Below are 26,524 nucleotides of genomic sequence, written 5' to 3' on the forward strand. Positions count from 1 at the left end.
TTTAAAATGAGAGAATGTAGCATTTGTTTTCCATAAACTAGGAAAACTGATGTTTGGAATACATGTTATAATTGTCTAATTCACTTTTTTTTTTTTTTCCTGGTTATATGGTTTTAAACCTGGCTCTATAATAGTTCCTTAATACTTTTTACTTCTATTGTCTTGACAGTATTCATCCATCAAAAATGTTAGTTATAATAGTTCATTCCTGTTCAGCCCTCCAGAAATTTTCCCTCTTTAATTGGATGTATTTTGATTGAAATGATCAAAATGCAGGAAATATCTTTTTCTTATGCTTGCTGTCAAAATAAAAAGGAGAGTAATAGCACAAACACAGCATCTGTCTGCATCATGTTACGTGCAACGTGTTTCCAATAGCATTCAATACATAGATGACAGATTAATGAGTCCTCATAGGACAAATACACTTGTAGGTCATTTCAAATGTGGTCCCGTGTTAAATTCTTAGTATCATAATTGTTGGTATATGCAGATGCAAAACCTCTTTTTTACTTTTAGGTTGAGCATGATCAATTACTCCAAATATTGGCACCTCTATAATACTGTCCAATGCCATAGCTTCTAAGCACCCCAAGTTCCTCAAAGGTGAAATAAAATGAACAGATAAATTTATGCAAATGTGTTCATTGGCTGTTACTGTGCTAACATCTGTTAATTGGCAGATGCCTTCTCCCAAACCTCAAGTTCAGAGTTATGTCACATGGTTTTCAGAATTAATTCAGAGTAGCAAGTATTATCTGAGAGGATTTCCATCCATACCACCTTGAGCAAAAAGTAGTCCTGAATGTAACAAAGACTTTAGGGCTCCAAAAGGGAGCTTGTTGTAGCAAGCAGTGATGTGGTGCCGCAAGGTTTTTTTATTATCACACAACCTTTTATTTTAATTAAGAATGGTCTTACTTCGGTTTTATATCTAACATTTTTGTGTTTGTCAAAGTCAATGGTGCTTCACATGTGTTCTGCTAAATATGTACTGAATAATATTTTTATAGGAAGTTTTTGTCTTCACTGGGGAATAATAGCTTTTAACGGTGCCAGATCTCCTGTAGCAAATGTCTGTATTTGAATATGTTCCTAGCTTCCAGGATTTGGAACGTATATCTCTCCCATTAAAAATAAACTGAAAATTAATAGTCAATCCAGGATAAGTGTAAAGGTTTAATTAAAGAAAAATTTAACTGCTTGTAGTCTTTGCAGTTTCTTTGCTTTTCTGAGACTAAGGTTTCTCATTGGTCTGTTTGTTGCACAGCCAATTGTAACTGCTGCTCCTGTGCTGAAATGATAATATAGGAGTTCTTGATGTGTCTTTCATAGAGCTGGTAAGAATAGATACTTGCCCAAGACACTGTTAAATAGTATTTCATCATTATCAGCAAGACCTGAATTTTACAAACTAACAGACCTAATTATCAAACAACATTTTTGTGTTTGTTCTATTACTTAAACTCGAAAATGCAAATGTCCTGTGTATTTAAGACCATGTCAACAATGGGTTTATTACCCTCTCTTTAATAACTAATTTATTCTTTTTTTAAGAAAATGTTAAAGGGGCAAAACTCTCCATACATTGGGTTTTACATATACATTTGGATTAATTACCTACACTGTTTTCTTAAATAATATGAACTGAATACTGACACAAGAGGGTAATTTACATGTGCAACCTAGAATCCTTCTTATAGGTGATAAAGCACAAACAACACAGTTCGATCTTCCTCATCAAAATGTCTAAGTCATGTTTTATGTAGCTGGTCTATAAGCAGGAAGAGGTGAAAAATGTAGTTATAGTCATATTAAAGTATTTGGAATTCAACTTCTTAGACTCCAGAGTAATGCTTCACTTATTGACTCTAGTTTAGTTTTTAAGGTCTAGGAGGTAGAAAACTGAACCTCTCCACAGCATGTTTGCTGTTACGTATGGCTATATTTCATAATGTTAATCTCAACATTCTACCTTCTATGCATGACTTCTGTTTTTGTATACTGTAATGAGCATTGAGAATAATTTACTGCCTTTAAGTCTGTAGCAGTAGTTACATTTATTCTGATATATCAAAGTAATTCATATAAATAAAGACATTTTAATGAGAACAGATGGAAAGTTTTGTAGCAACCAAATAAAAGTTGTCTGAAATAAGTCCCTGACAGAATACTCCGTTTAATCAAAACTGAATCTCAGAAAAAAAAAAAAAAAGAAATACAATTTTTCCACTGTGTCTTATGATGGACAGGGATTAACTCCATGGAAATGAATTAGAGTATTACAGTTATAGTGGACAATCATTGATATAGTCCAGAGAAAGACATAGCTTGCTTTCTTCACTTCCATCAAGCAAAAAGTGGAAAGTCTGACATGTAGGAATCAGTTAGTGGCCCTGATATGCCCCACTAGTCTAAATTTGCTATCACAGAGTGCAGCGCAGAGACAGTGATTGTAGAGGCAGAACAGGCAGTGAGTAGAAAAAATATCCCAAGAGGCGTAATTATCACTAGTACTGTACAGAAATGTCTCCTATCTGACAAAACAAAGAAAAGAATGTCTTCATGAGGAATTTTTTGTTTATATTATACCACTTAAATGGTCATTTGGTTTAGACACAAAAAGAAATAATCTTATCATGTAAAACCATTGTTTACACAAAACATGTCCCTTTTAGAGGATAAGCTTTTCTGTTCATGAAGACTAGAAAACAGTAGTCATCAGACTGGCACCAAGAGTTTTGTTACTGTGACTGCAAGTAATATTTTAAAAAGATGTGCAACTAAGAATCATGGAATCATAGAATAGTTAGGGTTGGAAAGGACCTTAAGACCATGTAGTTCCAAAACCCCTGCCGTGGGCAGGGACACCTGCCATGAAACCATGCCACCCAAGGCTCTGTCCAACCTGGCCTTGAACACGGCCAGGGATGGAGCATTCACAGCTTCTTTGGGCAACCCATTCCAGTGCCTCACCACCCTTACAGTAACAAACTTCTTCCTTATATCCAATCTAAACTTCCCCTGTTTAAGTTTTAACCCATAGCCCCTTGTCCTATCACTACAGTCCCTAATGAAGAGTCCCTCAACAGCATCCTTATAGGCCCCCTTTAGATACTGGAAGGCTGCTATGAGGTCTCCACGCAGCCTTCTCTTCTCCAGCCTGAACAGCCCCAACTTTCTCAGCCTGTCTTCACATGGGAGGTGCTCCAGTCCCCTGATCATCCTCATGGCCCTCCTCTGGACTTGTTCCAACAGTTCCATGTCCTTTTCTCATTGACCAACACCCCCAAGTCCTTCTCCGCATGGCTGCTCTGAATATCTTCTCTGCCCAGCCTGTAGCTGTGCCTAGGATTGCTCCGACCCAGGTGTAGGACCTTGCACTTGGCATGGTTAAACTTCATAAGGTTGGCATCAGGCCACCTCACAAGCGTGTCAAGGTCCCTCTGTATGGCATTCCGTCCCTCCAGCGTATCAACCAAACCACACAGGTTGATGTCATCGGCAAACTTGCTGAGGGCACGCTCAATCCCACTGTCCATGTCAGTGACAAAGATGTTGAACAAGACCGGTCCCAACACTGATCCCTGAGGGACATCACTCGTTGCAGGTCTCCAGCTGGACATTGAGCCATTGACCCAACTCTTTGTGTGTGGCCATCCAGCCCGTTCTTTATCCACCGAGTGGTCCATTCATCAAATTGATGTCTCTCCAATTTAGAGACAAGGATGTCATGCGGGACAGTGTTTTAACACTTTGCACAAATCCAGGTAGATGACGTCAACTTCTCTACCCCTGTCCATCAGCTCTGTTGCCCCATCTTAGAAGGCAACCAAATTGGTCAGGCAGGATTTCCCCTTAGTAAAGCCATGCTGGCTGTCACCAGCCACACAAATCGACTTGAAAAGTAATAAACTCCTCTAGAAAATATGGGAGGACGACTCCTGGGTTCCTCTGAGTAATAGAATCCTAACTTACCTGGTAGCAAATCATCATCACTCATTTCCTTCTGAGAACTGCTAAATGTTATCATAAGTGCAGCAGGAAAGCTGCATTGGTGGCATGAGGGACCCTTTAGTTCTTATGTTGAAAATGCTGAGGATGTCTCAAGAAATACAAGATCTGACCTTGAACAAATCTTCAGGGCTAAGCTCCATGACCAAGTTACTCAGCTGTATCAGAGATATGGTAATATTATATGTTTCCTATATCAGCTCAGCCAAAATTCAAGGAGATTCCACATGTAAGAAAGCTAATTTAAGATTCAACACTGCTATCTGTATCTGATGACCATGTGCCAGAACAGTGAAAAGTTAACCTACCTCAGCTGAAGAGCAATAACATGGCAATAAAAGTTATGGAGAAATGTCTATCACCAGCAATTAGTAGGTATCATGCGTAATTACTTTTTCATGTTGTATATTCTTGACAGTAAATGGCATCATTAAGGGGTGCAAGCAGATGCCATATATATGAGATAATTTTCATTATTTGCTTCTCAGATCATAAAATTGCCAGGACAGCTATTTGACATTCCAGATAAAACTGCAATGCTAATGGCAAAACATGGCAATACAACTAGTTATTTACATAGGGGTTGAGTAACAGGCTACACTCGATCTGTCTGCTTGTTCTGGATGTTGCCCTTTATACTGTGCTTCATGTTTATGATCTTCATTTCCCTTTCACAGATTTTTCAGAGGACATTTTTCCCACTTTCACTGACCTTGCCCCAACTTTAGGTCTTTCTAACTTCTGCTGTGAAAGTTCACTCCCTGAATATTACACTTTAGTGCACAGTTTTCTTTCTTTGTCTTCTCTATGTTTCACCCATAGACCTTTCCTAGGTCCCATACATATCCTATTTATATAGTTACCATTTTTTTTATTGATTACCCCACCAATTTTATCCCTTTTTTTTGTCTGCTTTATTGTAAACTAGGATTCTTATCAATATTTCCTTATTTCTTCCCGTGTTTTTCTGCCCTTTCAACATAGAATCTGACTTACAATTTTATAAAAATATACACAGTTATTTTTCAGTTGTTTTGATGAGTATTCCTAGATATAAAAGGAGCTTTTCATGTAAACATGCCCCTGCCACAAAGAGCTTGTTTGCTTTCCTTGCTTTTTTCATTTTCTCAGAAAAGAACAAGTCTGGGAGGAAGCAAGCTAGCATGTGTTTAAGGCTGGAATGAGTAAAGAATCTGGACCCTCAGGGGAGATTTGCATTCATTTTATAGAGAGGTCTACGGGTTACCTATCCTGTCTTTAGTGTATGTTGTGTGTAATATTCTCGCACACAAAGAACAAACAGTACTTCTGTAAAAATAACTTAGCTCAAGTTGAGATAACAACAAAAAAGGAAAAAATAAAAGTTAGATATCCACAAGAGAGATATTGTTTGTGTGTCTTCACTGATAAGCTAATTAAATTGGAATCAAAATTGCTAGTTTCCACCACATTTTAGAAAATCTAAACTGTAGCAACACAAGAAATAAGTGTCTCAGTTCAGAGTTAAAAATTGCATTCCGATTAGGTTTTTTCCACAGCTTCAGGACTTTAAAGAAAGGGTCTTTATTTACCACTTGCCTTGTGACAGTAGGTAACCCGTAGAGCTCTCTATAAAATTGGCACCGATATGTGCCATCTGACCACCTTCATCAGCAAATAAGCACTACCTCTCTTCATTTCTGGGCCTTGAAGTATCTGAGTAATCAGCTTCATTATTTAAAGGAAATAATTTTTCACTCATCAGGTGCAGACTATGGAACAGCAATTACATCCAGTTTGGTACTGTTAAATTTTAGCACTCTGATTACTGGACAATACCTATTCATTATATGTTCTCATTTAAAAAAAATAAAGTTCCTTTTTATTCAAAGAACTGTAAATGTTAAACTAGGGTACCAGTAGTTATCATGTATTAGCTATTAATAGCCATAATTACTAATAATAAACATTTTTTGTTGTTTTTTTTCAGGGCCTACTTGAGGATCCTTGCCTTTTTAATTAGTTATTTGTTTGTAATTTTACATACTTTTGAGTATATGACAGCCATTATTTCTTTAATGCTAAACTATTTGTGGATAAAAAGAAGCCATTCGAATCCATTAAAATTTAGATATATGAAGAACTAAAATTTTTCTGGTTACAGTGATCATTTATCCTTTAGTTTAAAACGAGAACATATAGAAAATAATGTTTCTAAGCATCTTAGTTTTCAGACAACCTTCATTATTGTGAAAATGAATTTTACCCTTAACTGAAGTAGTGAAATGAAGCTGAGATGTCAAATGCTTGTCCTCTTATGCAGTTGCTGAATAGTGGACCATTAAACTTTCAGAATATTTCAACCATGACAGGAGAGCATGAACCTCTAACTGGCAAAAGGTGCCGTTCATAAATGGTGGTCAAGTCAACACTTTCCTTTTTGAAGGGAATTCTAGGAGGTAAATATATAATTAATATATAGTCTTGATTCTGCTCTAAAAGATTAATTCACTGTAGTGAGCAGTGGGAAACCTTACGGGAAGTTCGAAAATGCTGAAAAAAATCTGGTAGTACTGAAGGGAAAAATCTCTTTGGCCGGAACAGAAGGTCTACCTTTGAGTAAAAGCAAGAACTTTTCACCAGTTTCTGGGCCACAGACTTAGCTCTCACCTTCTTCCTATTCCTTCCTGTGGCTCTTGAGCCAGATCTGCTAGCAATGAGGATTGCGAAAAGCTGTGCAAGTATTTTAAGAAGTAAAACTTATTACTGGTTTACCTGCTAGTTTTGTTATGTGCCCAGTTATATCAGTCTTTAATAACACAGAAAAAAATACACTTTCCTATTTCTGTCAAAGCACTTGATACATTTTAATGTATTGAATCCTTAAATATCCTAAAGCATAGGTTAATAACATTCCTGTTTTAAAGTCGGAAAACACAGAAATACACAACCTAATATCAGCACTTTTCAAGTGTCTACAGACAGTTAAGTCTCTCTTACAAAAATTTAAGTATACAAAATCAGTGAAGTTTTTTGGCAGTGAAGGTCATACTGAGTTGGTAGACCTGCAGTGCATAACTGCGGCAGCACCAGGGAAAGAAGAGGCCCACATCTTTGTCCTGTCTTTTCTCTAAAGTGATTATAGGTCGTACAAAAGTTATGAAGATGTTAATAAATTAGCAGCTGAACAATCGTATCAGCACTGAACATAGAAAAAAATGTATTTACTCTCAATTATTTCATTTTTACTCATAATAAACCAATGCATTATCAAGGCTAAACCTGAAACTAACTGTAGCTTTAAATGGACAGTTACCTGGCAGCAGAGAAGGCTTTAAAGAAAAGAGTTTCTTTGTTTTTCTGGCTATGTTTTGACTGTAAATAGAACAAGCCAAGAAGTGTGCTTCAACTTATGGGCTTGTCCATTCCTGTACCCAGATAAGTAAAAGGCCTTTGCTTTTTTGGCAAAACTCTTAAGCTTACAAGAACACACTTACCCCTTTGCCTGGCCCAATCTCCATCATGCTTTAGAGTGCTTCTATTTTAGTTTGTTTTCTTGTCCTAGAAAGACTGAAACTAACCCTAAAACATACAGCTGATCTTCTTGTCGTAACTAGAATAGAAGTGAACAGAAAATAGAAAAGAATAGAACAGAAAAAAAAGAACAGAACAGAAAAAAGAACAGACTAGAACAGAAAGGAGAAGGAAAGGGAAAGGTAAAAAAAATGAAAGGGAAATGAAAAGGGAAAGAAGGGAAAGGGAGGAGAAGGAGATAGAGGGAGAGGGAATAGGAGAGGAAAGGGAAAAGAAGGGAAGGCAAGGAAAGGGAAGGAGGAAGGAGAAAGGGAAGGGAAAAAAGGGAAAAGGGGAAAGGAAAAAGGGAAGAAGAGGAGGCAAGGTGAGAGGGGAAAAGGAGAAAAAGGAGAAAGAGAAGGAGAAGAAGGAGAGGGATTGGCTGCATGTATGTCATCCATCATTAGCCAGGGAAGACCACAATGCAGACACAGGGAGTCTGTCATCTATGACTTTCCAGCATTGCTGTGACACATGTCCACCACAGTCACCTATTGCTGTGGGGAAGCAGGGCCCTGCAGCGCTGTCCTGTGCAGGGGGTGACGTGCTGGGGCACCTCCACAGCCTGCACTGCTGCCTCCACCCATGGCTCATGAAGGTGGTGCAGACCCTAGTCTGATCAGCACTGATGGCAATTAGGTTGTGCTCTGTCAAAACAGGCAGCTTATCTCCTGAATCCTAATCATGCCCCATTTCCTGTTTCCTTGTTTTTATCCCTGTAGGATTTTTCATCCTCTGGAACCAACAAAGAGATCATATTTTGCTTCAGTTTCTGAAGCCTCCTAATTTTTTCCAGACTTTCCATTTCACGCTGTTTGAATTTTATTAAGATCTCTTTACACAAAAGCAGAGCACCAGCTATATGATGCCCTGAGGGATCTGAAAAGCTGTTGCTGTAATGTTGCAAAACTCTGGAGACATTTTATTTCTACCAGAAGCTCTTTGGAGGACTGTGGCAAAGGATATAAAGTGTCTTAAATATTCACAGCAGGGATATTGATCTCTGTTGGAATTTAATAAAAAAGTTGGGTTTTTTTTAATCTATTAATCAGCACATCACATTAATACTGATCAAATAATTCCTGTATCCAAAATACATTGTATTTTCTTTACATCTTTGGATGGAGAATACTATTTTCATTCCAGAATTATGGATAATCTCCGCATGGATAATATTATGAATCATCTATTCTTAAGACTATGACTTTCTTTTCTACACCCTCATTACTAAGTATTTTCACCAGGTAGTTTCCAGAAGCACCTCTGTTTTATCTGTTTCTGCCTCCAGTACTTTCTGTTCTTCTCAAACATAGCTATGCATAAATTCTTTATAGGAGTCTCACAAAAGCATGTCTCCTCCAATGACAGACAAAGATTTTGTAAGTGTTAATAAGGTTTTACTTTCAGTGGTCAGCCTTGAAGTCAAAAGCAACTGCTGAGCTCAGTACTCTCTTCTGTAGCACAATAGTCCTGTTCAACTGAGTTTTGAAATAAAATTTTGTGGGAAGCTGTATTCTAATTTGACAAGAAGATGTCTCATGAAAAACATTCTTCTATTTTCAAGAAGCTGTAATATAGTAGTGTGTGCATGTAACATAGCCAGAGACATATTCATATGATTATTTAATTAAAATATCATAGAACTATATGTTCATTTGATGGGAAAACATTTTTAAAATTCAATATATGAATAATCATATAAAATCTTGGCTGTAAACTGTAAAGATATTGGTATTTAAAAACCTGTTAGAATGTTAGGCTACTCAGGACACATTTTTCTAAAACACTCAGCAATTTGCCTCCTGATTTCTGTGTGAAGGTCATTCAATGACCTAACATTGTTGTCTCTTCCCATTTGCTGTATTTGCCAGCCCTCTTTGTCATTGCATTACCATGTACCACTTTTCTTCCTCAGAATAATGCTACAGTGATATCACAGATAAGGGTAACAGCAGTTGTTCTTTCAAAAGAAGAAATTAAAATTTTTTTTCTGTTTTTTTTTTTTGTTCACTATTTAATCTTCTTTTACTATAGAAATACTCTTCCTATTGTCAAATAGACTGAATGGCTTTTGTGTCAAGGTAGCTTCAGACACTGCCTCACATAACTGCACTAACAGAGACAGTTATAATTTAACCCTCTTAATGTTGTCTTTCATTACTTAAAATATCTTTCATAATCACTTCTTTGTAGTGATTAACCATAGCATTTCTAATTGGTCAGTGTTCTCTTCAAACGTCAGCTTTTCAAAGTCCTGATGTGCTTTGCACTTCTGGCTTGAATTAGTTTAGAGAATAAAATCTTGCTCCCTCTTACCTGTGCAGACATTTTAAACAATGCTGGAAATAGCTGGCTGTATTCAAGTTTTTATTCTATGCTAAAACTTATTTCTCACTACCCAGATGATGACTAAAACTGAATTTAAAGGTTATGTTCATGAAGTTCAGCACATCTGTTGTAATATGTCTCTCTTCAATGGTAAAAATAACTGCAGATGCTCAGAATTCCAGAGTTTAACTACTAAAGCTGGAATTTCCTACTGCAAGGTGTGCATTTTTGTAATAGCTAGATAAAAATTGCATAATGCTCATTTTTTTGTTTTCCATTCTGCTTAAATCTCACTGCAGGATGTGTGACACAGGAGAAGGGCTGTTCACCTTTCAGACACGAGAAGGGGAAATGATATATCAGAAAGTCCATTCTGCAACACTGGCAATAGCGGAGCAACATGAAAGAATAATGATGGAGATGGAGCAGAAGGCAAGGGTAAGGGCCTTTCACTGATATCTTTGCACTTATTAAAAAAGTTTAAACTTTATTGAAAAAATGGTAATGAACAAAAGAAGTATGGAGTAATGACATTCCATATTCTCACCTGTAATGATGGTATTAGCTGTGTACAAAGACAAAAGAGATTTGTAATTAATGCGTTTTCATGGTTGGGGATTTTCAGTATGTAGGATATAATGATTGTTGTTGCTGTGGTTTTGGTCCAGTGAGTACCATAAGCTATGCAGAAGCTGTGGGTGGTGTAAGAGAAGCTGAAAAATCTGTTGATTTTATACTTCAACTAGTAAGCTAATGGTGTTTGGTTTTGAAATTTACTTCATTTATGGAGGTCTCTGGACACAAAAATTCGGTTTCAGAATGTTAAGTGATACGTTCATTTTTATGCTAAGAAATCTGTTACTGAAGCCAAGTAAAACGTTAGAGAGAGGCATGAGAAGAAACTAAGCCTTTCCATTTACCTTTGAAAGGGCACGGACTGGAAGCAAAAATGTTATGTGGCAGATAATATAGTATCAAGTCTGCTCCATTGTCATCGTGAGCAGAAGCTCAGTTAAAGTAGGCAGTCCTGTACGCGCTTTTATCTTCTGCCCGTTTCCCCTTCAAATTATAACACTGGGAAAAAGACCTGAAGTATGGGATCATTAGTCACTGGCATAGGTGTGGGTTTGAGTTAGTTATTGGTTTTATTGACATTAAAGCAGACTGGATTTTATTCAAATACTACAGCAAAGTGGACAATGATCTTATGTGTTTAAGAAAAGAATTAATTTATGCCAATACTAGTACTTCAATTGAGATTCTTTTCAGGGAAATTGTTATCTGTATATTCACTTCTTTTGTTATTTGCTTTTTTGATGGATCAGGGTAATACACATGGCAATTTTGTTTTCCAGCTGTTTTGCAGAGGAGGGGGCAGTTGGAGTGTTTTGGTAGTGATTGTACAGTTTCAGTATAACAAATTAATTAAAAAAACAATGACCTGCTTTCTGTTTATAATATATTTTGTACTGTTGTGTTATCTGTATGCAAATGTCAGCAATTCTGGTTTTATCATCTGAATAGTATGCCTTCTTACAAACCTTTTCTCTTGTCCCTTCCATCTGCCCCTGGGTTTTTTTGTTTGGGTTGGGGGGGGGGGGGGTTGTCACTTTGTTGTATGCTTTTTTTGTTGGGGGCTGTTAATATAATTTAGAAATTTGATCAGATTGTTAGTCTTGGAATTAGTGGAAAAAAAAGAAGCATTAGCCTCAAGAACAGCATGTATCCCCACTAACTGTAGTCAGGTGTTAAGCAAAGAAGACGCACATCTGAGTCTCTAACAGCCAGTTCTATCACCACTCTCCAGTTCCCAGTCTGGGCTGCAAGCTTTTTCCACTACCTTTCTGTTATCTTAGGTGCTTATCTCACTCAGTGAGTCAATTCAGCTTTCGAATCTGGAAAAACAAAACAAAATCCTAGCTAAAAGGAATAGGATACTGCAGGGTTACTGAGATAAATTGGGTTACAGAGGTGGCAGTAAACTGTTACATCTTCTCAGTTGTCCTGTCCTGAGGAGAGAATGAAAAAGAATCATTCACCCTCAGTAAATGCTGAGTACCCTCCTTGGAATCAGTAGATGATGTTGGTTTTGGTGATCTTTTTTTAAACTCTTTCAAATAAAAAGTTTAAAAGCTACTTTTCACAAGCCGGCGTGTAAGTACAGCTGGTTTCAGGAGCACTTGTCTACCTAGCCTCTACACCAGGATGCAATGCTTACCAAAACATTTTCATTCCTAATGCCAACTTTGATCTTCTGCCACTCAGCCTCCACTGGAAACTCTCCTGATGTAACTTTTTCACTCACTGTTGTTCAAGTGCATAACATGGGGAGTTAAGGGCTGTAGATTTCTCATGTTATGACTACGCATATGAGGGAGTCTAAGGAAATAGTCATACCTTTCTAACCTCATAAATTACTTCCTTCAAGAGCTGCCAGTAAAAACCTATAACGTAATCTCAAAAATATAAAAACTTACAATGTGTAAAACAATAACTCTAAATAATATAGTACTAAAGTTGATGTTAAGCAACTGAAGCTAATCAAATGTCAGTAAAACTGAAGTATAAATGCATGAAGAAAATATAATGGCACAAGTTTCATAACTTACTGTTGTAGGAAATTTTCCATGGCATTTGTTTTGCTTTAGACAGCAGAGCTGTAAAAATAATGCCGTTTAGACTGTGATCCTTTAAACATTTGCAAGAAGATAGACACCTTTGTGGACATTGCATCATATATCTTTTTCCCGTCATCATTATTTACAGGTCTTGTCTGTAATATTCAACTTAATGTAAGTGAAGGAGTCATCATGATAGTTTTCTGACATTTAAAACAGATATTATCAATCAGGTTTTTTTTTTTTTTTTTAATGTTACTGGGGGGGAAGTAACGAGTGTGCCAAATAAGACAAATATCAGGCAATGCAACTGGGCTTAAGGTGAGGTTGAAGAGGAAGATGGCTGAGAAATAAGCCTGGGAGTCATTTAATATTTCTTTTTATCCGGAACAGAATGAGGAGGGTAACAATATTTCATAGGATGGGTCTGAGGATAAATTACAGGGTGTCAAACACAGTATTAATAGGCATGTAAATAGAATGAAGAATATTACTATAAATTGTCTTAGAATCAGAAAAGAAACAAAAATAATCTGAGGCTGGAGACAGTAACGGCATTAGTGTCACAATGAACATTTAATTTAACTTTGTTGTGTAAGTCTGTAATATGTATTTCTTTATCTGTTTTTAACCTGATCACAACACAAACATGTATTCCTTGAAACATTACAGGATCAAACATCATCAAGAAATATGTCAAGCATTTTAAATTTTCAATTTAAAACGATGGTTTCAAATTGAAGTATCCCACCATTGCCAGTGCATCTCCAGAACTTTGTCTGGTTTATGGCTATTTATGTCTTTGTGCAATGGTATACCTATCACCTATTATTTTCAAGTTGTAAAGTATGGGAAAAACAGAGACACTAGTGGATGCTGCCAATCCAATGAATATAAAATATACTTATTTAAAATATATGTCTTTCGGGCTCCATTTCAGTACTGCGATTTACTTACTATGACAAAGCTCTTTTATGTTCTAATTCTGCCTGAGTGCATTTGCATTGTGTCAATACCTGGATGAGAAACTGGAGAAGAAAATTAGTGGAATCCACCCATAGATGATCCCATGTCACAACACATTGGTCTTTTAGCATGTTTTCTTCTCTTTCCAAATGCTGTATAAACTCAACCACTGAGGTTCTGAATTTTCAGGATCATTTGTGAACTCATGCATTTTCTGCAAGTTAAAGTATAGCCTAAAGTGTAGGCCAATTATTCATTCTGATATTTAGCTCGCTTTTGTTCTTTAGTTCCCATCTATGATGTTTCAGTATAATGATTGTTTAGAAACTTTATAACCCTGTAAAAAGATGGATGCTTTACTGCAATACATAGTGAATTGTTTACTTCGTTCCCATGGGTGTTGTGAAGCTTATTTCCAGAGCAGAACAAAACAGAAGAGAAAACAGAACAGCAGTAGAATAGAACTAGAACTAGAACCAAAAGCAGAACCAGGACAGAACAGAATAGAATAGAATAGACTGGACTGGACTGGAATGGAATGGAATATTTCTGTTGGAAAGGACCTACAGCAATCTTCTAGTCCAACTGCCTGACCTTTTCCAGGCTGACCAGAAGCTGAACATGGTGTAAAGGGCATTGTCCAAATGCCTCTTAACACTGGCATGCTTGGGCCTTGAACACCTTGCTAGGAAGGCTGTTCCAGTGTTTGATCACCCTCTTGGCAGCAAATGCTTCCTAATATCCAATCTAAACCTCCCCTAGCTCAGCTTTGTACCATTCCTGTGTGTCCTATCACTGGATTCCAAGGAGAAGAGCTCAGCACCTCTCCACTTCACCTTCTCAGAAAGCTGCTGAGAGCAATAAGGTTGCCACTCAGCCTCCTTTTCTCCAAATTGACGAGCCCAAAGTCCTCAGCCACTCCTCACAGGACATGCGTTCCAGCCCTCTCACCAGTTGTTATTCATGTCTGGACACAGTCAAGAATCTTCACCTCCTTCTGAAATTGTGGAGCCCAGAACTGCACACGGTGCTCAAGATGAGCTTGCACCAATGTTGAATACAGAGGGATAATCACTTCTTCTGACCAGCTGGTTGTGCTATGTTTGATGCACCCCAGGTTGTGGTTTGCCCATTTGGCTGCCAGGGCACACTGCTGACTCCTGTTGAGCCTTCTGCTGACTAGCACTCCCACATCTCTTTCTGTAGGGCTGCTCTCCAGCCACTCTTCTCCCAGTTTATACTTATGCCTGGTGTTATTCCATCCTGAATGCAGGATCCAGCATTTGGACTTGTTAAATTTCATCCCATTAATCATTGCCTGATGCTCCAATCTATCTAGATCTTTTTGCAAGGCCTTCTGTCCCTCAAGAGAGTCAACAGCACCTCCCAGTTTGGTATCATCAGCAAACTTGTTAATGGTGCTTACAGCTCCTGAATCCAGATCATTGATAAATATACTGAACAGAAATGACCCTAGAATTGAACCCTGGAGAACACTGCTGGTGAGCAGTTGCCAGCCAGATACAGCCCCATTCACTTCAGTCCTCTGAGTTCTGCCTTTCAGCCAGTTCTTCACGCATTCCACAACAGGACAACTTGTCCATAACGATCCTGTGTGGGACAGTATCTTTAAAAGTTACAAGTTAAAACTGAAAAAGCCTTGCTGCATTTTGGGCAGGAGAAGACTTCTAGAGCATTAAAGCTCACCCTTCTTTGTGGTGGAAAACAATAATAGAAAATTGGGAGTGTTCCACTGAAGTATGTGTCAAATCACAACCATCTGTAAATATTGCCAAGATTAAAAACAAGCCCAAGAATGCTGAATTCCTGGGTTGGGGTTTTGTTTCTTTTTTGATTTTTCTTCCTTCTAAGTCAGAATCTGTATACTTTCAGGCTTGAGTTGTTATGTGAAGTTAGTTCCCATAAGTATCACTAATTTCCCATAGGGTTCTTGTTTCGTTAAGCACATAATGACATTTTCCTGACTCAGATTTTTCTGTGAGAATTTTTAAGAATTTTACCAGGCTCTTTGTTAGTCCTTGGGCTCAGAAAACTGTGTGGATTTGGATGAAGTGAATGCTAATGTTTCATCACAATTCTATTTCTGACATTCTCCACTTCAGAAGAAAGTAAGGGATTTGTGGATATTTAGACAGGGCAGCAGTTAATGATTCCTTCAACTAGAGCTGGTTTATTTTTTAATCGTATTTGAAAGAAAATATTTCATTGAATGTATATTTATTTCATTGGCATTTTTGCAGGTACTGCTACTAATATTCAATAGTACACATTCAAAAGCTGTGCAGCAGGTGCCATTCACTTCCTAAAGAAAACGCTTCATCCCAACGTGAAATTCAGACTTCCACAGCCATTAGAGTCCTGTTCCTTTCCTGATAGGTCAACACCGCTTTTACCACCTTTTCCTGTCAGCTGCAGGGGTCTATTTTGCCCCTATACAGCACCTTGCAGGAAGTAAGAGGGTAAGGTGTAAAGCCCAGCTTCTGCAGGGGATGCTGTAGGTGGTTCTTGTTGCTGGATGGCTGTGTTGTGCGTTTGAATGAACCCTCAGTGTAGGACAAGCCTTTACTATGGTAACATAGTGTCAGTGCAGCTGCTCATATGAAGTGATAAAGCCAGGGTGGATAACAGGTATTTGTCGTGTCAGAAGCACTACAGGCAGCATAAAGGTTTATGAAGTAGGTGGTGTGGGTAGGTGCAAAAGCAGAGCTGACAAGTCCTTGCATATGAGTGTATCAGATATGTTTGTAGTTGGTGATATAATTTAAATGCTGTTTTGCCATTTGAAAAATTAAAGGTTTCCCTGGAGTTTTGAATGTTCCTGAAGTGGTAAAAACGTGAGGGCTTTCAGTCAGAGTATGGTGGGGAAAATTCAATTCTTCCCTTGCCTAACACAATTTATCTGTAGCCATTGGGCTAGATGATCTTGAATGCAAAACAATGCTCTAAATCTCTTTTAGAGACTAAAACCCAAGTACCTCACCGTATGGACATGCATCCTAACCTAGAAATTACTCTAATTTTTTCCTCCTAAAAAATGTCAGGCCTATTTTATATAACGTTAGTGTTCTTTTAGATTTCTCTGTATTGTGCTACCTTAGACTCAGATTTTAATCTGCCTTCCCCCTATTATAAAGTAGGAGCTGAACCAAAATTTGTAATAAAAGCTTCACAGAGGTGTCCCATAACTGAGACTATAGTTTCTTATCTGCAAGGAATCTGCTCCATCCTATGAATCCATCCTAAAGCTGTACGTACATGAATCCTATGAATGCTGTTTTCCCCATTTTGTTCACCTTATTTATATGTTTGTATGCAATTGTGCTGTACTGTGAGCATTCTGATTTAAGCAGCTAGGGTCTGGTTAGTTTGTTTAAATGCAACAGGGCAAAGATTTTACATAGTAAGGTACCTGAACATGCAGCTTCTCCTGAAAGTTTAGCACATAGAAGCTTTAAAAATCTAAGGAGCCACCTATCTACATTTCTAGGAAATTTTTAAAGACCATATTTCTTGGAAGTGAGGTATCATTTATTTTAACTTTTTTTTTTTTTTCCTTTCTCATATTTTACAAAATGTTGCATGTTTAAGAGCTATGAAAGTAGTTGGAGAGGCACTGTCATGTTGAGATTCATATTTGTTTCTAGAAAATGCAGAAAGTGAAGAGCCAAAGAACCTTCTCTGAACAAAACTGATGATTTGATTAGCAGTCTTACTTGCTAAAAGCTGTGGGTGATATGAGTGATAAATGAGGAAAGGCAGCTGTAATTATATGGTAGTTGCTGCATGCCTGACTTAACCCTATTTGGATATTCCCAGCCCTCCCCTTAACTAAACTTTGAGAAGCATTTAATATGGAAGGGAAGTTTTCTTTTGTGCATATTTAAAACAACTTGCTTGTGATGGTGGGTTTGTCATCAAACTCCCTTAACAGAGAAGCAGGCTGTGTTGACTTAAGTATTAGTAGAAAAATAATTCTCAAGCTAGCTCTCCCATGGGCTTAATTATTGTTAATCTCGTATCTGCTATTTTAAGAAAACCGTTTCTTGTAAAATGAACTGAACTAGCCTATAGAGCTCCTATTACTATTAGCAAAAATAATAGCTGATGAAGCACCTGATGCTCTCAGGAGACAGGTATTATTATAATAATTATACTAATGAGTAAAATGAGGCACAGAAAGATAGGGCCAAATTCAGCTGGGTATGAATTGCCTAAGGTCATAGAGTAATCAGCTGTATGCTAGGAATAGCACAGCAACAGAACAACAACACAACAAATCCTGAATTAGTCAATTACTTATTCACAGAAAAGTAACTTCTGAAAAAGTTATTTTTCGCATGGTTTTCTTCAGTCTTTTTGAACTACAGTACTATTCTGTGTCTGCTGTTAAGCAAGGCCTTCCTCCGTTTCAGCAACTCTGTTCATGAGCTCTTTGTATCACCAAGGGAATAGTTAAGGCATTGTCTCTGATTAATAAGAAACTTCTTTATCACTGATTTACAGAGGGACACAGTGCTTTTCAGAGACTAGGAAAATTATAAAAAGTAATAATCTGTGAGGGGATCAGAAATTCTCAGAATAGCCCTAAAGTTACGCTGTAAATCCCTCCTGTGCATTTTGTTCTTTGGCTCATCAGGTACCTGGTGGTAGGACAAAAATTAGGTGAAGTTCACCCTTTGTCTTAATTTTGCCTTTTTTTTCCCTCTGCTTTTGTTCCTTTTACTAAAGACGACAGATTTTTAACATGAAAATTATAAGAATCTCTCAATATGTTTAGACTGAAGACAACAGATATTGAGTATCTAAAAAGGCCATATCTGAAATAAAGGCACTTTTCCACGTATAAGCTGTTTTTGAATATGTATTAATCAAAGCCTGTCCAGATAGGGGTTGTTTATGTTCCTTTTTCCTCCCAGCTGTGTGTCATTGTTCTTATGTTACTGATATCTCATATGTTGCCACTCATGCTAACAGTTTTTGTTTATCAGCTGTGTAGGAATCTGGTTCAGGAGAAATGTAAGACAGTGATACAGAAAGTACAGCCGCTGTACTGTTGATTTGACGCTATTTCACTTACTACAGTAGCTATATTTTGCAAAGATGTGCAGCTACTACAGTAAGCAAAATAATGTCAGGTCAATGCACTGGCATAGCACAAGTCATTAGCTCTCAGATTTATTGAATATAGGGTGAGAAAAAAAAACATCTGAAATGACTGCTGATGGTCAGCTCATCTAATCTTCTGTTGGAAACAGGGGTAGCATCAAAACTAGATAGAGTTACCCAGGGTCTTATCCAGTCAAGTTCTGAATACCCCCAAGAATGTATATTATGGCTACTGATTCCAGTGCTTGGCAACTCATTGTGAAGAATTTTTCCTTAAGTCTGTCTTGAATTTCCCTTGCCATAGCCTGTGATTGCTGTTTCTTGTCCTTTCACTGTGCATCTCTGGTAACAGTCTTCTCTTCAACAGATCTTTAAGAAGAGAGAGAGAAAAAACAGAGTTAGATTTCTCTTAGCCTTTTCTTTCTAAAGCTGAGTAAACATTAGATTCCTGTCAGCCCTTTCTTCTGCTTTGCTGAGGTACCTCTGAATGGAAGCCTGCCCATCTGGGTGTTTGATTGCTCTCCTAGTTCGATGTCATCCCCAAATTTGCTAAGAGTGGCTTTGGTCCCGTTGCCCATGTTGATGATGAAAATGTTAAAAATTACTGGAGTACTGACCTCTTTAAACTGCAGGAATAGACTTTTAAAAAATGCTTCATTTCTCCAGTATTCAGCAGCAAGCGCTGAATGAAGATTTTCCATGCTATCATGGAAGCATACATCACTGTTACTTATGACTGTCTCAGGGTAAAAGCTGCTAGTCTCATCACATATTCAGCCTGTCAGAATCCATTTCCATAAAAGTAGCAGCCAGACAAGATTCATATGGGATTATATGGCTGGCTGTTGAATGTGTATCTCTACATATGCATATATGTGTCTGATTCAAAATCCATTCACAAATCAGAATAGGTTCTTGTTTATAAAAATGAAATAAATTGCGTTCTCCTCATTATTCTTAATCATTTGCTTGTATGACACAGTGGGAAAAGTTGAAACTGCTACCAGATGACCTTTTAAAATCATTTGTAAAACGTTGGCATTTCTCTAATGTTTCCCACATATTGTTCAGTGATCACCTTTATATACATTTTGTAATACATGAAGAAAAAAAGTGATGGAGTTGCAGATTTCCATGGCAACAGGTGTAATTCTGTTTCCTTTGTTTTGGGAAGCTGGAACTTGCCAGAACAGGGGCAAAGGATTGTTCTGTTAAATAGCAACCATGGATTTCAAAAGCCTTGAGTTAAATAGCATTTGGTCACGGATCTACAGCCTCTACTACACCAAACAACTTTTGCCAGTGAAGAAAAACCCACCCCAATACCCACCTGAGTTACTGTCTGAAAATGAAATTAAAAGAGAAAGGTTGCCAGCTGTAGGATGTATTAGGTTGATGCAAGGTACAGCAATTTACAAACACTTCTACGTTTCTCCCTTTCCTGATTTGCTTCTATTTTTGCTACATTAGTAAACTACCATCAGTGAGGAAGCAAAAATTCACTAGCTTCATTTATATGCACAAATTTGGACTGTTATTTTTGAGTCTTGCCTCTCATTTTAAGTTGTTTCTGGACAAAACAAAAAAAATATACATTATGTGTATTTATTTAGAATTGTATGCACTGGTTTTGAATGATTGCTTATTGCAATTTTAAAACTTAGCAATGTCAAGAATTTTTGAATTGTATCTATCTATATACATGATCATGATGTGATCACCATGTGTGTGAGCATACACAGTGGAAAAAATAGGCCTCTATTTTTATATACCAGCTTCTCAGTCAGTTTTAAGTCTATGAAAAGCCCACAAATGTAATGGAGCTACTAAAGTAAATATTAAATGAAATATGAATAAATTACTTTAAACTAATATGTGTACTTGTGTGTTCGTATGCACAGGCATTTTTTAGCCCTACCTAGAAAAGTGTAGTATATTTCAAAGCTAAAACTTAATATTTTATATTCATGTACATTCATGTGCTTTGTACATATATAACAATATATGCTTCAAGATGCATTTGTAATGTTTAAATAGTTAAAAAGAACAAAATGTGTTATTTTTGGAAGGTATTGAAGGGTCCCCTAAGAGGACTTTATTACATGATAGTCATCTTTATATATTCTAAGTTTGCTATTTTTTTCTTTTTAATTGAAATGTCTTTGTATGATATATAAAACTAACTTCTGAAAATGTCAGAAAGTAGAGGTCAGCAAGACTATGTGTTTTACTGAATATGAGAGTCATGCACTGATAAGCTTAATAAGGAATATTCATGAAAAGTTATTGATGATTATGGTTTCAGCAAGTATTCAGAAAATTGTCTTCTTGTCATTTTATTAAAGTCCATTGGTACCAACAATTTCTATGTACTGAAATGCAATAGCTAAAAGAAATGTGATTTCCACAAATGTGTGTAATTGGAAACTACTGATCTGTTTTAGACAATAAAAGAAAAAACTTCCTAAGAAAGCCTGTGAGGTCCAACACATTTGGTTTATCAGAAATAATGAAGTTCAAATAACTATGCAGTGAACACACTTAATACAGATTCTATAACTGCCAAAATACTTAGGTAACCCTTAGAATTCCAGTTTTGCAGCTCCAAACTTACTCAGGTAAGGTTTCCCATCTGGGAACATTCTGAGTTCATCCTTTTTTCACCTTTCTTGCCACATGGTAGAAAGAGGTTTTCAAGTCTGTTCTCTTCTGAGAGACAATTTTTCATGCCATGAATTTTACCATACCAGCTCTAAAACTGGCCAAAGCAGCTTCTATGAAGTCAGAAAGGCTGTCCTTCCAGTACTGTCAAGTAAAATACTGAGGACTCCAAGTGTCCCAAATACCTTTTTCTTTTGGCAAGCAATACTGTGAAACAACTGGCATACTTCAAAATCTTCTTGAAAACATACCAGTTTGATGTCAGACACAAGCAGCCTTTTCAAAAGAGGAATACCTAGCAGAGCAAGGAGAGAATAAAACAGACAGGAAGGAGGACAAGACTGTAAGTCAGCACTGATGGCGATCCTCACTATTTTTAACTGTGGCTTGACAAACCTCATGAAAGAGAACTTTCTGGAATACCATAAATCTCATGTTGAACTCCCCAGGAAACACTCCTGAAGATCACAGGGGAAATAGTGTCAAAAGCCTTCCTGAAGTTACAGTAGACAATATTCATTGCTCTCCCTTTATATACCAAGCCAGTCATCATTGAAGAGTATCAGACTGATCATATCTTCTTTTTGCTGCATCATCTTCCTAAGGACTGAAGTGAGGCTGACCAGCCTGTAGCTCCCCAGGTCTTCCTTCTTGCCCTTCTTGAAGGGTATCACTGGCTTTCCTCCTATCTTTAGGGCCTCTTCCAGTCACAGTGCTATTTTGGCAAACCAAATAACATCTCCTGTACTTTACTGGCTACTATTTACTTAATTCACTGAACTCCTTTTAGACCTCACATCACTGACTTATATTTTATATCACCTACTAGCAGACACTCATAATGATGCACATAAATCACTGCTTGGTTTTGAAATGAGGCAAAGCTGTAAGTGAACATTTCAGTAATGAACTGCTAGAGCCAAATGACCCCTAGAACATATCTTTGAAGGTTAAGCTAATACCCAAGAGTTTAACCTGATCTCTGTCAGTGCATTCTATACCATCTGCCTTCAGTTTAAGCATTCATGAATCAACGCAGTAAATTGTTCTACAACTGATTCATTTCCATTATTTACTTTATTAAAATGTGTAGGGATGTAGTGTTACTTTGGATTTTGTTTTTCAATTTTAGGTGGGTTTTGCTCTGACCCTCCCCATTTCCCACCTGGAAATTGCTATAGCTTTTTGCAATTTTATCAGTATTAAACATCTTTAAAAATCCTGTATTTTTACTTTTAAATCCTGAAGACTTTTCCCTGGGTGATACTGCTGAGAGAAATGTTATAGTTCCACACAGTCTTCAAATGCTGTTTATTTTCAGATCAGCAATATATGCAAAATCTTTTCCTTCATCTCATCTGGCACCTGTCTTTCATAAAAGCTCCCAGTTCATAGTACCAGAAAGGACAATCAATATCTGCAAATAATGTCTGTGCAATACTGAATTCTTTATCATATATATACACACATATATATATGTATTTATTGAAGAAATTAGCTCAACCTCCTTGCAAATTTCTCCTGCATCTTAGAGACTCCTACTATTTAGTTGTGTTTGTATCCACTAAGACCTAGTGTATAGTCAGGTTTGAAAGTCTCACTTCTGTTTATGTTTGCATCATCTCCTATGATATTAATGAACACTTCAATGCAATGAAAGCTAGATAAAGTGTTTCATATATTGCCTATGTATATTACAATGTCTCAAACCTTGTAATGATCTAAGAACCTAACTTTCTCCCCTCACAGTAATTGGTATAGATTCCATAGACAGGAAACTTCTTTCATGAATTAAACAGAACCACAATTCTGTGACAAAATATGAGTGAAAACACATATTTTACTAGCATTCAACAAACATAATCCCAATGAACTGTAAAATTCAGCTAATTTTCTCCAACATTAATCCATTCTGTCAAACAACAAAGTGATCTATTATGAGATTCTTTTAGAGGGAAAAAAAAAAAAAAGATAAAAAGAGGAAAAGAAACCAAATACATTTCTGCCAGAAAAGGAAAGGAGAAAAATGTCACAATTCTCTCTCTTTAGAGTGTGGCTGAGGAGATTAGGAAAAGAAGAGCAAAAACACCAACCAAAAACTAGTCCCATTGAATCTCCCTTCAGAAAGCTTTTATTTCACTATTGCTTTATTATTTATAAGTAGTGATATACCACCACCAAAGAATAATCATCATCCACCTTGGCACTGAAGAGTGCTGTTATTATTTTGAGATCTTTTCCTCCGTAATTGACTAAAAACCTCTCTAAAGGTCATAACAAGTTTAGAATAAATGCTGAAAACCTTAATGCTAGAAATACAAAGGTTTAAATCACAAAATGACTTTCACAGCTAGCTTTCTTATAAATCTTTTCAGAAGACTTGTGAGGTCATGTATTGGTTGGATTTTTGCCAAGACTGTTTTATCAGGAACAGCAAGCTGGATAAAAATGTAAAAATAACCATACACAATGCTTAGCAAATAAATAGTGTGCTGATGCCTATATCAATTTCTATTAAAAGTAGGCACTTTAAGGTAATGAATACAGTCCAAATAACACATGACTATTTTCTAATCAAGCTAAATAATTATAGAATCCTAGAATCATAGAATAGTTAGGGTTGGAAAGGACCTTAAGGTCATCTAATTCCAAACCCCTGCCATAGGCAGAGACACCTCACACTAAACCATGCCACCCAAGGCTTTGTCCAACCTGGCCTTGAACACTGCCAGGGATGGAGCATTCACAACCTCCCTGGGGAACCCATGCCAGTGCCTCACCAACCTTACAGTAAAGAACTTCTTCCTTATATCCAATCTAAACTTCCCCTGTTTAAGTTTTAACCCATTACCCCTTGTCTTATCACTACAGTCCCTAATGAGGAGTCCCTCAACAGCATCCTTATAGGCCCCATTCAGATACTGGAAGGATGCTATGGGGTCTTCACGCAGCCTTCTATTTCTCCAGGCTGAACAGCCCCAACTTTCTCAGCCTGTCTTCACATGGGAGGTGCTTCAGTCCCCTGATCATCCTCATGGCCCTCCTCTGGACTTGTTCCAAAAGTTCCATGTCTTTTTCTCATCAACCAACACCCTCAAGTCCTCCGCAGGGCTGCTCTGAATCTCTTCTCTGCCTAACCTGTAGCTGTGCCTAGGATTGCTCCGACCCAGGTGTAGGACCTTGCACTTGGCATGGTTAAACTTCATAAGGTTGGCATCAGGCCACCTCACAAGCGTGTCAAGGTCCCTCTGGATGGCATTCTGTCCCTCCAGCGTATCAACCGAACCACACATGTTGGTGTCATAGGCAAACTTGCTGAGGGCGCACTCAATCCCACTGTCCATGTCAGTGACAAAGATGTTGAACAAGACTGGTCCCAACAGTGATACCTGAGGGACACCACTCATTACAGGTCTCCAGCTGGACATTTAGCCATTGATCACAACTCTTTGTGTGCGGCCATCCAGCCAGCTCTTTATCCTTCGAGTGGTCCACCCATCAAATTGATGTCTCTCCAATTTAGAGACAGGAATGTCGTGTGGGACAGTGTCAAATGCTTTGCACAAGTCCAGGTAGATGACTTCAACTGCTCTACCCCTGTCCATCAGTTCTGTAGCCCCATCATAGAAGGCCACCAAATTGGTCAGGCAGGATTTCCCCTTAGTGAAGACATGCTGGCTGTCACCAAGCACCTTGTTGTTTTTCATGTGCCTTAGCATGCCTTCCAGGAGAATCTGCTCCAAGATTTTGCCAGGCACAGAGGTGAGACTGACTGGTCTGTAATTCCCTGGGTCATCCATTTTCCCCTTCTTGAAAATGGGGGTTATATTTCCCTTTTTCCAGTTGTCGGGAACTTCACCTGACTGCCATGATTTTTCAAATATGATGGCCACTGGCTTAGCAACTTCATTTGCCAGCTCTTTCAGGACCCGCGGATGGATTTCATCAGGTCCCATGGACTTGTGCACGTTCAGGTTTTTAAGATGGTCTTGAACCAGATCCTCTCCTACAGTGGGCCCAAGGTCTTCATTCTCACAGTCCCTGCGTCTTCCTTCCAAGACTTGGGTGGTGCGGTCAGAGTCTTTGCCAGTGAAGACCAAGGTAAAGAAGTCATTCAGAACCTCAGCCTTCTCCAAATCCAGGGTAGCCAGTTCTCCTGATAGCTTCCTGAGGGGGCCTACATTGTCCCTAGTCTGTTTTTTATTTGCTATGTACCTGTAGAATCCCTTCCTGTTATCCTTAATATCCCTAGCCAAGTTTAATTCTAACTGGGCCTTAGCTTTCCTAACCTGGTCCCTAGCTTCCCAGACAACATCTGTGTATTCTTTCTCGGCCACCTGTTCTTGCTTTTACCTTTTATAAGCTTCTTTTTTGTCTTGAATTTTCCTCAGGAGCTCCTTATCCACCCAAGGAGGTCTCCTGGCCCTCCTGCTGCACTTCCTTCTGGTTGGGATGCAACACTCTGAGCTTGCAGCAGGTGATCCTTGAATATCAACCAACAGTCTTGGGGCACCCTGCCCTCTAGGGCTATATCCCATGGAACCTTACCAAACAGGTTCCTGAAGAGGCCAAAGTCTTCTCTCTTGCTGCACGCTCTTCTCAATGTCCTGAGGATCTCAAATTCGACCATCTCGTGGTCGCTGCCACCAAGGCTGCCCTGGCGCATCACATTTCCAACGAGCCCTTCCCTGTTGGTAAGCACAAGGTCAAGCATGGCACCTCTCCTTGTTGGATCCTCTATTACTTGCAGAAGGAAGTTGTCTTCCACACAGTCAAGGAACCTCCTGGATTGCTTGTGCTGGGCAGTACCATCACTCCAACAGATGTCAGGGTGGTTGAAGTCCCCCATGAGAACAGGGCCTGTGTGAGTGTGAGGTTTTTCTTATCTGTCTGTAGAGTGCTTCATGCACAGGTTCCTCTTGATCAGGCGGTCTATAACAGATCCCCACAGTAAAGTCTCCCATCACTGTTTCCCCTTTAACCCTGACCCACAAACTCTCTGTCGACTGCTCTCCTCTCCCCAGATGGCGTTCCGTACTCTCCAGCCTATCCCTAAGATAAAGGGCAACTCCCCTTCTGTGTCTGCTAGGCCTGTCTTTTCTAAAGAGTCTGTAACCTTCCATTCCAACACTCCAGTCACAGGAGCCGTCCCACCATGTTTCTGCGATGCGTATTATACCCCCATAGACATGCACACATCTCTAATTCCTCCCGTTTGCTCCCCATGCTACTCACGTTTGTATAGAGGCATCTGAGCC

At 38.2% G+C, this 26,524-nt stretch overlaps 1 protein-coding gene across 1 annotated transcript in view; it reads left to right on the forward strand.

The window, feature by feature from the left end:
* The window catches only part of DOK6 (docking protein 6), a 240,545-nt gene that overhangs the window by 164,311 nt on the left and 49,710 nt on the right, over nt 1-26,524 (forward strand). Inside the window, exon 6 of the mRNA XM_061364653.1 lies at nt 10,194-10,332. Within this exon, the coding sequence (XP_061220637.1) occupies nt 10,194-10,332 (139 nt within the window). The remainder of the gene's footprint in view (nt 1-10,193; nt 10,333-26,524) is intronic.

Source organism: Neopsephotus bourkii, unplaced genomic scaffold (assembly GCF_033783945.1).
Source record: "Neopsephotus bourkii isolate Nb327-2 ecotype Australia unplaced genomic scaffold, CSIRO-AGI_Nbou_v1 NB_1248, whole genome shotgun sequence".
Lineage (NCBI taxonomy): Eukaryota > Metazoa > Chordata > Aves > Psittaciformes > Psittacidae > Neopsephotus > Neopsephotus bourkii.